We start from the raw sequence: 13,833 nt of genomic DNA, 5'->3' as shown, positions 1-13,833 counted from the left end.
AGTCCATCGCTGGCGTTGCATCCGTATGGAACATAATGGCATAAACCCCCTCTTTACATTTCGTCCGTAGCTTCAGCACTCACACTTTACCCCTGGATTACATCATTTTTGAGAATTTAAATAAAATAATGATATAATCCACATCCAAGGGAAAGCCAGGTTTGATCAAAACATGTAAACGGGGGTGGATGAGATCCTGAGGACTTAAAGTCTCTGGATGTTGTAGGACGTCTCTAGAACCGGGCGTGGCGGTCGGGGACAGTGTCTCTGGCAGACCGGGGTGGTGGTCGCTCTGTTCCAGAAGGAGGATCAGAGGGTGTGTCCCACCTACAGAGGGATCACACTCCTCAGCCTCCCATCCAGGTCCTGGAGGAGAATCTGACCCATAGAACCTCAGATTCAGGAGGAGCAGGTTTAGGTCCTGGTGGTGCAACACTGGACCAGCTCTAGACTCTCTACCAGGGGGCGCCAGGGCTCATGGGAGTTTGCACAGTCATATGTGCTTTGTGGATCTGGAGAAGGCTTTGGACCGTGTCCCTCAGGGTGTCCTTTGGGGGGTCCGCGGCCCTTTGCTCAGGGCTGTCCGGTCCCTGTCTGACAGGAGCAGGAGCTGTGTTCACTGCAGGAAGTCAGACCTGTTCCCAGTGAGGGACTCCTCAGGGCTGCCCTTTGTCACCGCTTCTGTTCATAGTAATTATGGACAGAATTTCTAGGCACAGTCAGGGGTCAGAGGGTGTGGTCAGGGGTCAGAGGGTGTGGTCAGGGGTCAGAGGGTGTGGTCAGGGGTCGGAGGGTGTGGTCAGGGGTCAGAGGGTGTGGTCAGGGGTCAGAGGGTGTGGTCAGGGGTCGGAGGGTGTGGTCAGGGGTCGGAGGGTGTGGTCAGGGGTCGGAGGGTGTCTGGTTTAGGGACCACAGGATCTAATCTCTGCTGTTTGCAGACGATGTTGTCCTGAGGCTCCATCAAACCTGGACCTGCAGCTGCACTGGGACGAGAGGGAAGCGTCTGGGATGAGAATCCCAAGTGGAGGAGTTCAAGTATCTCGGGATCTTGTTCACGAGTGTGTGAAGGATGGAGCGTGAGATCGACAGTTGGATCGCTGAAGTCGCTGCATCGACTGTTGTGGTAAAGAAGGAGCTGAGTCCAAAGACAAAGCTCTGGATTTACCGGTCACTCTACGTTCTGACCTCACCTATGGTCATGAGCTTTGGGTAATGACCCAAAGGACAAGATCACAGATACAAGCGGGTGGCTGGGCGCTCCCTTAGAGATAGGGGGAGGAGCTCAGTCACACAGGGAGGAGCTCGGAGTAGAGCCGCTGCTCCTCCAGCTGAGGTGGCTCGGGCATCTGTTCTGGAGCCTCCTGGGCCCCTCCCTCGGGAGGTGTTTCAGGCATGTCCCACCGGGAAGAGGCCCTTGGGAAGACCCAGGACACGCTGGAGAGACTATGTCTCTTGGCTGGCCTGGGAACGCCTCGGGAGGAGGAGGAGCTGGAGGAAGTGTCTGGGGAGGAGGAGGAAGAAGATGGATGGATCAATAAAGTGAAAATAAACAAAGAACACACACAGACAAAAATGACAAAAATGTAATAATATATTTTTTTATTGCTTTTTTGTTGTACATAGTCAAATAGACTTCAAATATAGCTCCAAACCTTTGAGAAAACGGTTCATGTTTATGCGAAATTAGTGTTAATGTAGATATTTGTAGATATTTGATATGTAGATATAAGATATTTAGCCTGTCACAATAAGAAGTTGAAGTGTGTTTTCTATGATTTTCTGTGTCTTTTTTGTGATTTTCTTCGTGTTTTCTTTGATTTTCTGCGTGTTTTCTGCGTCTTTTCTTTGTCGCTGTTGTTGCCGCAGAAGCTCCGCGAAGTCACCGCCTCTTTTTTAACTTCAACAGAACTTCCTGCTCCGCCATTGGCCAGAGCCATTGACGCAAGGCCGTAAACCCGCCCGTGATTGGCCGCGAGCGCTCCGAGCACGTGCCTGTCTGCAGAACAGGCCAATCCGGTGCCGGGACGCGCCGCCCGGCCCCGCCCCTTGGTGCGTGACGCGCGGGGTCATGTGTTGTTTGTGCACCGCGGCCGCACAGACGCTGCTAACCGAGCTAAACCCGGGCTAAACCCGAGCTAAACACGAGCTAAACCCGTGCTAACCGCGTCCGGGACACGCGGCTCCACGCGATAGCGGCGCCGCGCGGGTCTACGCGGCGCGCGTGTCGGATGGTTCGGTCCCCGCGGGGCCTGAGTGCGCGCGGAGCCGCTTCGGGACGCGGCTAGCCCCCCGTTAGCTCCAGGACAAGAAATGGGGGCCGGGTCCGCGGCTCGGATTAGCCCGCTCCTCCAGTGACCTTTGACCGCGACCCGCCGATGGCACATTTCACGGATTATCCCGACGGAAGAGCCACGATGCTGATGGTGGAGGCGGTGCAGCGGGACCCGGGGCCCGGAGCCGCGGCGAGCGAAGCCGGGGAACCCCCCTGTCCCGGAGGCGGCGGCGGCGGCGGCGGCGGCGGCGGCGGCGGCGGCGGCGGGGGGGCTAAGTCCGGTCATGTCCACCGGGAGCAGCACGTGCCCGGTGAGAGCGCACCGGCGCCGCAGGACGAGCCGCCCCGGTCCCCCGCCGCCGTGAGCAGCGCCGACGCCGCGGACGATATTCGTAAATGTGGATACCTCCGGAAGCAGAAGCACGGGCACAAGCGCTTCTTCGTGCTCCGCGCCGCGAGCCGCGCGGGACCGAGCCGCCTGGAGTACTACGACAGCGAGAAGAAGTTCCGCAGCAGTTTACGGTCCTCCTCCGCCGCCGCCGCCGTTACCGCCGCCGCGCCTTCCGCCCCCAAACGCGTGATCCTCCTGTGCCAGTGCTTCACCGTGAACAAGCGCGCGGACGCCAAGAACAAGCACCTGATCGCGCTCTACACGAAGGACGAGTACTTCGCCATCGTGGCGGAGAGCGAGCAGGAGCAGGAGGACTGGTACGTGGCCGTGAGCGCGCTCATGAACGAGGGCAAGAAGGGCCACGTGGACGCGGACGACCTGGACGACGGCTACGGGACCGTGACGCCCGGGACGGTCTTCAAGGAGGTGTGGCAGGTCAACGTGAAGCCCAAAGGTCTGGGACAGACCAAGAACCTGACGGGGGTGTACCGCCTGTGTCTGTCCAGCAAGACGCTCCACCTGGTCAAGCTGAACTCCGAGACGCCGTGCGTGACCCTGCAGCTCATGAACATCCGGCGCTGCGGACACTCCGAGAGCTTCTTCTTCATCGAGGTCGGGCGCTCGTCGTCCATCGGGCCCGGCGAGATCTGGATGCAGGTGGACGACTCTGTGGTGGCGCAGAACATGCACGAGACCATCCTGGAGACCATGAAGGCGCTGAAGGCCTTCGCCGAGTTCCGCCCCAGGAGTAAAAGTCAGTCGTCCGGTTCCAACCCGATGCCCTTCATCACCACGCGCCGCCACCTCGGGAACCTGCCCCCGAGCCAAACCGGGCTGCAGCGCCGGTCGAGGACGGAGTCGGTGGTCGGGACGCCGCCGTCGAGCAAAAGCTCCGGAGCGAGCGGCTACCGGTTCAGGACGTCCAGCGAAGGGGAGGGGACGATGAACCGGCCGTTCCGCTCGGCCACGGGGAGCCTGGTGCACCTGAACTCCACGCGGGCGCAGCACGGCAGGCAGGAGGCGGGCGGCGGGGCGGGCGCGTCTGCAACGGGCAGCGCGGGCACCAACACGGCGGGCGCGCGCTACGCCCGAGCCATCCCGGGGGCGGCGGCCTACCACGCCCGCTCCGCCTCGCTGCCCGTGTCGCACTTCCCCTCCACCACCAGCCCCGTCAGCGTGTCGTCCAGCAGCGGGCACGGCTCGGTCTCGGACACCCTCACCCGGCCGTCCAGCGCCTCCATCTGCGGCTCTCCGTCCGACGGCGGCTTCAACTCTTCGGACGAGTACGGCTCAAGTCCCGGGGACTTTAGGTACTTCCGGGTGCGGAGCAACACGCCGGACTCGCTCGGGAACACGCCGCCGATCCGGGAGGAGAACTGCCTGAACGACTACATGGCGATGGGGTGGAGCCGCGACGTGTTCGGGCAGGGCGGAGCGGACGCTTTACGGGACGAGGGCACGTCCATCGCAGAAGACGACCGGTTCTCATCGTCGTCGCTGCGCAGGAGGACGCACTCGTGCTCGCGGCCCGCGGGCGGCGCCACGGGCGGGTCCGGCGTGGCGGTGTATCAGAAAACGACCCAGACGAACTTCTCCCTGGACGAGTGCCCGGACGTGGCGCTGCCGTTCGGCACAGGGCTGCTCCGGGGCCCCTCGTCCTCGTCTCTGCGCTCAGACTATAGCTCCTGCTCCGAGCACAGCCAGCAAAGTCGCCCGTCCACTCTGCCCCGACACGACCCCGGCAGCGAGCGCCCGCCCCTCTGCTCCTCCTCGGCCAAAGAGGACAGCGGGTACGTGCCTATGCTGTGCGGCGTGGCGGCCTCTCCCCGGGACACGCCTCCGGACTACATGCCCATGCTGCCGTCCGCCTCGCACTCGCCGCTCTTCTCCCGCGTCGCTCCCCCGCTCCAGCCGCAGTCGTTCACGGACTCTCACGGCTACATGATGATGCAACCAAGCGGCGGGGGCGGGGGGTCCCCCTCGCCGGTCCGAGCCTCGCCCGGCCCGCACGCCGGCGGCCGTCGAGAACGAGACGCGGATCGCCCGGAGAACGGAGAGTACATGGACATGTCTTACAGCGGCGGCGGAGCGGCGAAACAGGCGGAAAACGGAAGCCACGCCGCCGCCACGCCGGAACCCACGCCCAGAACGCACAACCCGTATTTTTCTTTGCCCCGTTCGTACAAGGCGCCGACGAGAGAGTGCGACGAGAAGGATTACAGCGAGTACGTCCCCATGAGCTCGCCCGCCAAACCCGCCTACGCCACGCCAGAGAAGAAGAGCGGCAGCAGCACATTCACGCCGTCGCACCCGCCTCCACCGTACGGCGCTCACCACACCACAGCCGCCATGCTGGACCGCCGCACGCGACCAAACCGCCTCCCCTTGGGCCGGAGGAGCTTCCACGGGCCAATCAGAGTGAGCGAACCGGCCACGGCGTCCACAGGTACGGATGTGATGCATGAAATACTTGTCATGATTAAGTCTTTTCTCTGACACATCACGTCTTTGGAGATGAATAATGTGACCCCTGACCCATGACCCCGGCCTCTGACACAGAGTTCACCTGTCCACAGGCGTGTCTGCTTCGGTGGCGCCGCGCTCAGACGGCCCGTCCAGCCCCGGCGAGTACATCAACATCGAGTTTGGCGAGCGTTTCCCGCACCAGCAGCAGCCCCCCGCGTACCCCTTCCCCGACGATTCCTCCGAGCAGCGCACGTCTCCGCACCAGGACTACATGTGCTTGGAGGCGGGGCCGGCAAAAAGCCAGTCCCCGCGCCCGAGTTTGGTGGCGCCATGGAACCCCCCGAGCTACATCCGGCCCGGGGCGGCGAGCGGCGCGCACTGGGGCAAAGGGGACGACTACGCAGACATGACGTTTATGGGCGGCGACCGGAGCAGCCCGACCGCCGTGCTGCAGCACCTGTGTCTGCTGGAGGGCCATTACGCTGCACCCTCCGACATGGCCGCCGCCCGCCTGCCCCCGCTCGGCCCCGCCGCCGAACCCAAAGTGGTGCGAGCTGACCCTCAGGGCCGGCGGCGCCACAGCTCCGAAACCTTCACCAACTCCACGGACGCCCCGGCGGCAGGCGAGACGACACACACGGCGCCGAGTCATCCCGGAGCGGCCAACGGGTCGTACCTGCCGGACGGGTCACGGTGAGTCTGCACGGGCCCTAAGACGTGACGCCGGCGGTGCACCCGCAGTTAGGGTCAAACGTTTGGAAGAGACGCCAAATCTGAATATTGTATTCACACTATGAAAAATAATATATATTAGTCGCTTTAGTCCCGCTTTAGTCCCGCTTTAGACCCGCTTTAGTCCCGCTTTAGACCCGCTTTTGTCCCGCTTTAGACCCGCTTTTGTCCCACTTTAGACCTGCTTTAGTCCTGCTTTAGTCCTGCTTTAGGCCCGCTTTAGACCCGCTTTTGTCCCACTTTAGACCTGCTTTAGTCCTGCTTTAGTCCTGCTTTAGGCCCGCTTTAGACCTGCTTTAGTCCTGCTTTAGTCTTGCTTTAGAGCTGCTTTAGTCTTGCTTTAGAGCTGCTTTAGTCCTGCTTTAGTCCTGCTTTAGTCCTGCTTTAGTCCTGCTTTAGTCCTGCTTTAGTCCTGCTTTAGTCCTGCTTTAGTCCTGGTTTAGACCTGCTTTAGTCCTGCTTTAGTCCTGGTTTAGTCCTGCTTTAGTCTTGCTTTAGTCCTGCTTTAGTCCTGCTTTAGTCCTGCTTTAGTCCTGCTTTAGTCCTGCTTTAGTCTTGCTTTAGTCCTGCTTTAGTCCTGCTTTAGTCCTGCTTTAGACCTGCTTTAGTCCTGCTTTAGTCCTGGTTTAGACCTGCTTTAGTCCTGCTTTAGTCCTGCTTTAGTCTTGCTTTAGTCTTGCTTTAGTCCTGCTTTAGTCCTGCTTTAGTCCTGCTTTAGTCCTGCTTTAGTCCTGCTTTAGTCTTGCTTTAGTCCTGCTTTAGTCTTGCTTTAGTCCTGCTTTAGTCCTGCTTTAGTCCTGCTTTAGACCTGCTTTAGTCCTGCTTTAGTCCTGCTTTAGTCCTGCTTTAGTCCTGGTTTAGTCCTGCTTTAGTCCTGGTTTAGACCTGCTTTAGTCCTGCTTTAGTCCTGGTTTAGTCCTGCTTTAGTCCTGCTTTAGTCTTGCTTTAGTCTTGCTTTAGTCCTGCTTTAGTCCTGCTTTAGTCTTGCTTTAGTCCTGCTTTAGTCCTGCTTTAGTCCTGCTTTAGTCCTGCTTTAGTCCTGCTTTAGTCCTGCTTTAGTCTTGCTTTAGTCCTGCTTTAGACCTGCTTTAGTCCTGCTTTAGACCTGGTTTAGACCTGCTTTAGACCTGCTTTAGTCCTGCTTTAGTCTTGCTTTAGTCCTGCTTTAGTCCTGCTTTAGTCCTTGTACTTTATGAAACACTCGTTTGCTTTAGGTGGACTAGCTCCGCCTCTTTCGACAGCGTGTGGATGTCCGTGGAGGGCCTGGGGGCGGGCTCGGGGGCGGGCCTGTCCCCCGTGACCTCGTCCTCGGGGTCGTCCGGGGGGAGCAGGACGAGCCGAGACGTGTCGGGCGTCGCCGGCTTCCACAACGGCCTCAACTACATGGCCCTGGAGCTGCGGGACGAGGGCAGCGCCGCCACTTCCGTGACCTCCGGCAGCGACACCGGCAGCTCGGCTACGCCCACCGGAGCCACGCCCCTGCCCACCGGAGCCACGCCCCTGCTCCAGAACGCCGCCTACGCCAGTATCGACTTCAGCCGATCAGACCGGCCCCCGTCCACGAAGGGTGAGTCCTGACCCCCGATCAGAGCCGTTTAGTCCTGGTTTAGCTGCCTTTGGCTTCGGAGATTGCAGCTCAGTTTTCCTCTGTTTCCGCCCTCCCCCCCTCTCTCTCTCCTCTCCCTCTCTCTCCCCCCTCTCCCTCCCCCCTCTCTCTCCCCCTCTCTCTCTCCCCCTCTCTCCCTCCTCTCTCTCCCCTCTATCTTCTATCTCTCTCCCCCTCCCCCCCTCTCTCTTTCCTCTCTCTCCCCCCCTCTCTCTCCCCCTCTCTCTCTCCCCTCTCTCTCTCCCCTCTCTCTCTCCCCTCTCTCTCTCCCCCTCTCTCTCCCCTCTCTCTCCCCCTCCCCCCCTCTCTCTTTCCTCTCTCTCCCCCCCTCTCTCTCCCCTCTCTCTCTCCCCTCTCTCTCTCCCCTCTCTCTCCCCTCTCTCCCCTCTCTCTCTCCCCTCTCTCTCTCCCCCCCTCTCTCTCTCCCCCTCTCTCTCCCCCCTCTCTCTCCCCTCTCTCTCCTCTCTCTCCCCCTCTCTCTCTCCCCTCTCTCTCTCCCCCTCCCCCCCTCTCTCTTTCCTCTCTCTCTCCCCTCTCTCTCTCCCCTCTCTCTCTCCCCCCCTCGCTCTCTCCCCCTCTCTCTCCCCTCTCTCTCCTCTCTCTCCCCCTCTCTCTCCCCTCTCTCTCTCCCCTCTCTCTCCCCTCTCTCTCCTCTCTCTCCCCCTCTCTCTCCCCTCTCTCTCTCCCCTCTCTCTCCCCTCTCTCTCTCCCCCTCCCCCCCTCTCTCTTTCCTCTCTCTCTCCCCTCTCTCTCTCCCCTCTCTCTCCCCTCTCTCTCCTCTCTCTCCCCTCTCTCTCTCCCCTCTCTCTCTCCCCTCTCTCTCTCCCCTCTCTCTCTCCCCTCTCTCTCCCCCTCCCCCCCTCTCTCTTTCCTCTCTCTCTCCCCCCCTCTCTCTCTCCCCCTCTCTCTCCCCTCTCTCTCTCCCCTCTCTCTCCTCTCTCCCTCTCTCCCCCCTCTCTCTCTCTCCCCTCTCTCTCTCTCCCCTCTCTCTCTCCCCTCTCTCTCTCTCTCCCTCTCTCCCCCCTCTCTCTCTCTCCCCTCTCTCTCCTCTCTCTCTCCCCTCTCTCTCTCTCTCCCTCTCTCCCCCCTCTCTCTCTCTCCCCTCTCTCTCCTCTCTCTCCCCCTCTCTCTCTCCCCTCTCTCTCTCTCCCCTCTCTCCCCCCCCTCTCCAGACCAGGTCCAGTTTCTTCTGGATTTAGCCTGTAAACCAACACTCTTAAGAATCTCTTTTAGAGCCTCATGAGTTTTATGTCATTTCCAGTAGTGTTTTTATCACTTTTAGTTATTGACACCTTCAGTTGTGTTATGTCACTTCTAGTACTGTTTTTGTCACTTTTTAACCTTATGTCGTGTTTTGTTTTTTTCACTTTTAGTCATGTTTTTATCTGTTTGTCGTGCCAGACCCAAACTAATGGTCTAAACCAGGACTAAACCAGGTCTAAACCAGGTCTTCTTCTCTTCCACAGACTGAGGTCCAGGGCGCTTCATGGTGCTGCTCCAAACTGCTGCTCTCTGCTGGACGACGTGTGTCACTACAGCTGTTTGATTTCAGACGCGTCTTTTTTCATAATTAAAACAGTAATAATGGTTTGGACTGAGATGTGACTCCGGCCCCGGCGCGTGGCCCTGGCGCGTGGCCCTGGCGCGTGGCCCCGGCGCGTGGCCCCGGCGCGTGGCCCCACACGCTCTGAAAGGCTTTGACTTTGTGCGTTATGTTCTCTCTTGTTTAAAGGTACAAAACAGCAAAAATCAAACGTCTGCTGAGATTAAAATAGATTTTCAGATCAAATAAATGTGAAATATTCTCCTGAAATTGAGCAGTTCTGCCCTAAAGGTCTGAATTAGAGTGTGGAATGACCAGAGCCCATGGGTCACATTTCAAACCAAAGGTCACACTTTACAATATTTATTATAGGTCAAAACATTTCAAACTGAAGTCACGTTTTGAATGGGAGCCATTTCCCAGAGCGTCACTAAAGGTAAATGCGACTAAAGGTCAGAACGACTAAAGGTCGGAGCGACTAAAGGTACAAGTGACTAAAGGCCCAAGCATCACTAAAGGTCCTAGCGTCACTAAAGGTCCTAGCGTCACTAAAGGTCCTAGCGTCACTAAAGGTCCTAGCGTCACTAAAGGTACAAGCGTCACTAAAGGTCCTAGCGTCACTAAAGGTCCTAGCGTCACTAAAGGTCCTAGCGTCACTAAAGGTACAAGCGTCACTAAAGGTACAAGCGTCACTAAAGGTCCTAGCGTCACTAAAGGTCCTAGCGTCACTAAAGGTCCTAGCGTCACTAAAGGTACAAGCGTCACTAAAGGTCCTAGCGTCACTAAAGGTACAAGCGTCACTAAAGGTCTTAGCGTCACTAAAGGTCCTAGCGTCACTAAAGGTCCTAGCGTCACTAAAGGTCCTAGCGTCACTAAAGGTCCTAGCGTCACTAAAGGTACAAGCGTCACTAAAGGTCTTAGCGTCACTAAAGGTCCTAGCGTCACTAAAGGTCCTAGCGTCACTAAAGGTCCTAGCGTCACTAAAGGTCCTAGCGTCACTAAAGGTACAAGCGTCACTAAAGGTCCTAGCGTCACTAAAGGTCCTAGCGTCACTAAAGGTACAAGCGTCACTAAAGGTACAAGCGTCACTAAAGGGCCTAGCGTCACTAAAGGGCCTAGCGTCACTAAAGGGCCTAGCGTCACTAAAGGTCCGCTGCAGTTTTCTCACTCGCTTTACGTGCTTCTTTACAGTTTTACACTTTACATTTATAATTTATTCAGTTTGAGCCTCGAGAGCGACGCGACATTCAGCGTTTGACAAACGGCTTTAAACTCGAGACGATGTCGTTTGAAAGTTTGTTCCAATAAAAGTCAATGTTGCATTTGAATAAAACGGTTTGTGTCGTTTGAAGTTCTGATCCGACTTCACATCAGAGTTTGTTCTGAGTCGCCACGGCAACGGTCCACAGTCCTCCTCCTACCGGGACTAAACCTCCCCCCTCCGACCCTGGGGGGACTCGAGGACCCTGGGGGGACTCGAGGACCCTGGGGGGACCCGGGAGGACCCTGGGGGGACTCGGGAGGACCCTGGGGGGACTCGAGGACCCTGGGGGGACTCGAGGACCCTGGGGGGACTTGGACTTTAGTTCACTTGAATCGACAACAAAATTTGACTTTGATCTTATTCTTTTTCACATTTGTTAATTTTTCTTTTACGTTGTAAATAAAGTTTGTCAAATCTTTCATCAAATGTGCAATTAAAGAAAGAAAACATTTCCTTAGATTTTGGTACGAAAAATTTTAATTACATTTTTATATTTGATTGTTTATACTTTTTAATTAATTTATATTTGAAATGAGAAAACTGCAGTGGTAAAACTGACTTCAAATACTTAGACTGAAACTAAAGCTGATAAAGTGTGTACTTTGTGTAAATGTGGTACAAATCCCTCTGGAGGAGGTGCTCTGGAGGAGGTGCTCTGGAGGAGGTGCACTGGAGGAGGTGCTCTGGAGGAGGTGCTCTGGAGGAGGTGCACTGGAGGAGGTGCTCTGGAGGAGGTGCACTGGAGGAGGTGCTCTGGAGGAGGTGCTCTGGAGGAGGTGCTCTGGAGGAGGTGCACTGGAGGAGGTGCTCTGGAGGAGGTGCACTGGAGGAGGTGCTCTGGAGGAGGTGCTCTGGAGGAGGTGCACTGGAGGAGGTGCTCTGGAGGAGGTGCACTGGAGGAGGTGCTCTGGAGGAGGTGCACTGGAGGAGGTGCACTGGAGGAGGTGCTCTGGAGGACAACTTAAAAGAGAATATTTTCAAATGTGACAAATGTCTTATATGTAAAATATTCTGAACTATTTGCATTATTTTTGTCCTGTATTTTCCCCTATAAATTCTCAAAGAATTAAAACTATAAAAATGATCTGACTGACATGATTAAATGACGATTATGACATGATTATAATATAATGACATAATATGAAGATAATGACATGATTATGATAATGACTTTATTTAAAGGTTTCATTTATTACAGACTTTACTCTTTATAAAACACAATTCAATTCATTTTGATGAAAAAAACATGATTATAATTTTCCTTCAAATCAAACGTTCTGGGATTAAACCAACCAAACCAATCACGTGTGAGCTCCCGCCCTGACACAGAGCTGTGATTGGCTCAGTGTGAGCTCCCGCCCTGACACAGAGCTGTGATTGGCTCAGAAGTGCTCGGCGGTGACAGCGCCAATGTCGTCGTACTCCGCCTCCTGCTGGCCCGTCTCCACGGAAACGAGGCGCGGCCTTCCTGTGGGCGGAGTCGGGACAGGTTTAGACTGGGGCAGTTTCCCAAGCCGTGACCCTCAGAATGTAAATGACCCCCCAGAATGTATGTGAGACCCCAGAATGCAAGGCAAGGCAAGTTTATTTGTAGAGCACATTTCATACACAAGGCAATTCAAAGCTTCACAGCAGGAAAAATGCATTCAAATCACAAAGAAATGACAGAAACAGAAATACAATAAAATTAACTAAATTAAAAATTATCAATCCAACTGATTTTCTAAACTAATAAAATCACAAACAAAAGAGAAGAGTGCAAAGAAAAAATCCTTTCAGTCATATGCGCAGCTAAACAAAACCGTTCTTAGCTTAGATTTGAACATTGTCAGAGTTGAAGCCTGTCTCACATCTTCAGGAAGACTGTTCCAGATTTTAGCTGCATAAAACTGAAACGCAGATTCCCCATGTTTAGTCCTGACTCTGGCACCAGCAGGAGGCCGCTCCATGTTTTGTCCTGACTCTGGGCACCAGCAGGAGGCCGGTCCCTGAGGTCCTCAGAGTCCGAGATGGTTCATATGGCACTAACATATCCAAGATGTACTTTGGTGCTAGGCCATGGAGAGACTTGTACACAAGCAGAGCTGCTTTAAAGTCTCTTCTCTGAGCCACAGGGGGCAGTGCAGAGACCTGAGAACAGGACTAATGTGATGGTACTTCCTGGTTCTAGTCAGGACCCGAGCAGCAGCGTTCTGGATGTACTGCAGCTGTTTTACAGCTCGTTTGGAGAGGCCAGTGAGCGGCCGTTACAGTCTAATCTACTGGAGACAAACGCATGGATAAGTCTCTCTAAATCTGGTTTTGACACTATATTTTTGATTTTGGCAATGTTTTTTAGATGGTAAAAAGCTGCTGATGTTATTGATTTGACGTGGCTATTAAAGTTCAAGTCTGAGTCCATTATTACCCCCAGATTTCTAATTTGGTTTGTAGGTTTTAGAGCGAGACTCTGGAGGTGACCGCTAACACTTTCTCTTTGTTTCTGTGGGCCAAAAACGATTATTTCAGTCTTGTCTGAGTTCAGCTGGAGAAAGTTGTTTTGCATCCACAAACTGATCTGTTGGATGCAGTGACAGAGTGAATCTACTGGTCCATAGTCACCTGCCGATAGTGAAACATAGATCTGAGTGTCGTCTGCATAATTGTGATAGGACACATTTTCACTGCGTATCAACTGACCCAACGGCAGCATGTAGAGGTTGAACAGAAGGGGACCCAGGACTGACCCTTGGGGCACTCCACAGGTCAGGGTCATGTGGTCTGAGACACAGCTACCAATTTCAACAAAGTACTTCCTGTCTTCCAGATAGGACCTTAACCAGTTTAGGGCGGGGCCAGTGATGCCCACCCAGTCCTCTAGTCTCTGTAAGAGGGTCCCATGATCGACAGTGTCAAAAGCAGCATCAGATCTAACAGAATTAAGACTGAGGCTTTGCCCGTGTCAGTGTTCAGGCGGATGTCATTTGTCACCTTGACAAGAGCAGTCTCAGTGCTGTGATGAGGTCTAAAACCTGACTGAAAAACATCAAATGAGTTGTTTATTAAGAGGAAATCTGTGAGCTGTTGGTAAACAACCTTTTCAAGGACTTTGCCCCAAAATGGCAGATTAGAGATGGGCCGGTCATGACTCAGTACTGCGGCATCAAGACTGCTCTTCTTTAGGAGAGGCTTTATGACCGCAGTTTTCAAAGACATTGGGAATGTTCCAGATTGAAGCGACATGTTAACTATGTGAGTGAGTGGTGCTAACAAACTGTTCAGCACAGACTTTAGAAATCTGGTGGGTAACACATCAAGGCAGCATGTAGATGAACTCAGACTGGTGATGATCTCATGGACAGTTTTATCAGTTACTGGTGCAAAGTGAGTTAGCTCTAAGTGTCTGGGTGGTTTTAGGGTAATTTTTTGCATTGTGGGATTTATAGCATTTTTAATGCCCTGAACTTTGTCATTAAAGAATAATGCAAACTCATTACACTTGATGTGGAAATGAGTTCTAACGGCAGCTGAGCTGGAGGGTTTGTTCATCTGTTACTGTGGCAAACAGGACACGCGAGTT

General features: G+C 54.7%; 1 protein-coding gene across 1 annotated transcript; it reads left to right on the top strand.

Moving 5' to 3' along the window:
- Positions 1-2,065: 2,065 nt before the first annotated feature.
- Positions 2,066-11,358, top strand: irs4b (insulin receptor substrate 4b). Its single transcript, XM_072458591.1, has 4 exons — positions 2,066-5,109; positions 5,240-5,822; positions 7,076-7,428; positions 8,934-11,358. The coding sequence occupies exons 1-4, from the start codon at positions 2,376-2,378 to the stop codon at positions 8,936-8,938; spliced, it is 3,675 nt and encodes a 1,224-aa protein (XP_072314692.1). The 5' UTR covers positions 2,066-2,375; the 3' UTR covers positions 8,939-11,358.
- Positions 11,359-13,833: the final 2,475 nt, after the last annotated feature.

This window comes from Eucyclogobius newberryi, unplaced genomic scaffold, assembly GCF_026437365.1.
Source record: "Eucyclogobius newberryi isolate DKJ021-1_F unplaced genomic scaffold, fEucNew1.0.hap1 SCAF_22, whole genome shotgun sequence".
Lineage (NCBI taxonomy): Eukaryota > Metazoa > Chordata > Actinopteri > Gobiiformes > Gobiidae > Eucyclogobius > Eucyclogobius newberryi.
The sequence above is the reverse complement of the archived record's forward strand: the minus strand, read 5'-3'. Positions and strand labels throughout refer to the sequence as shown.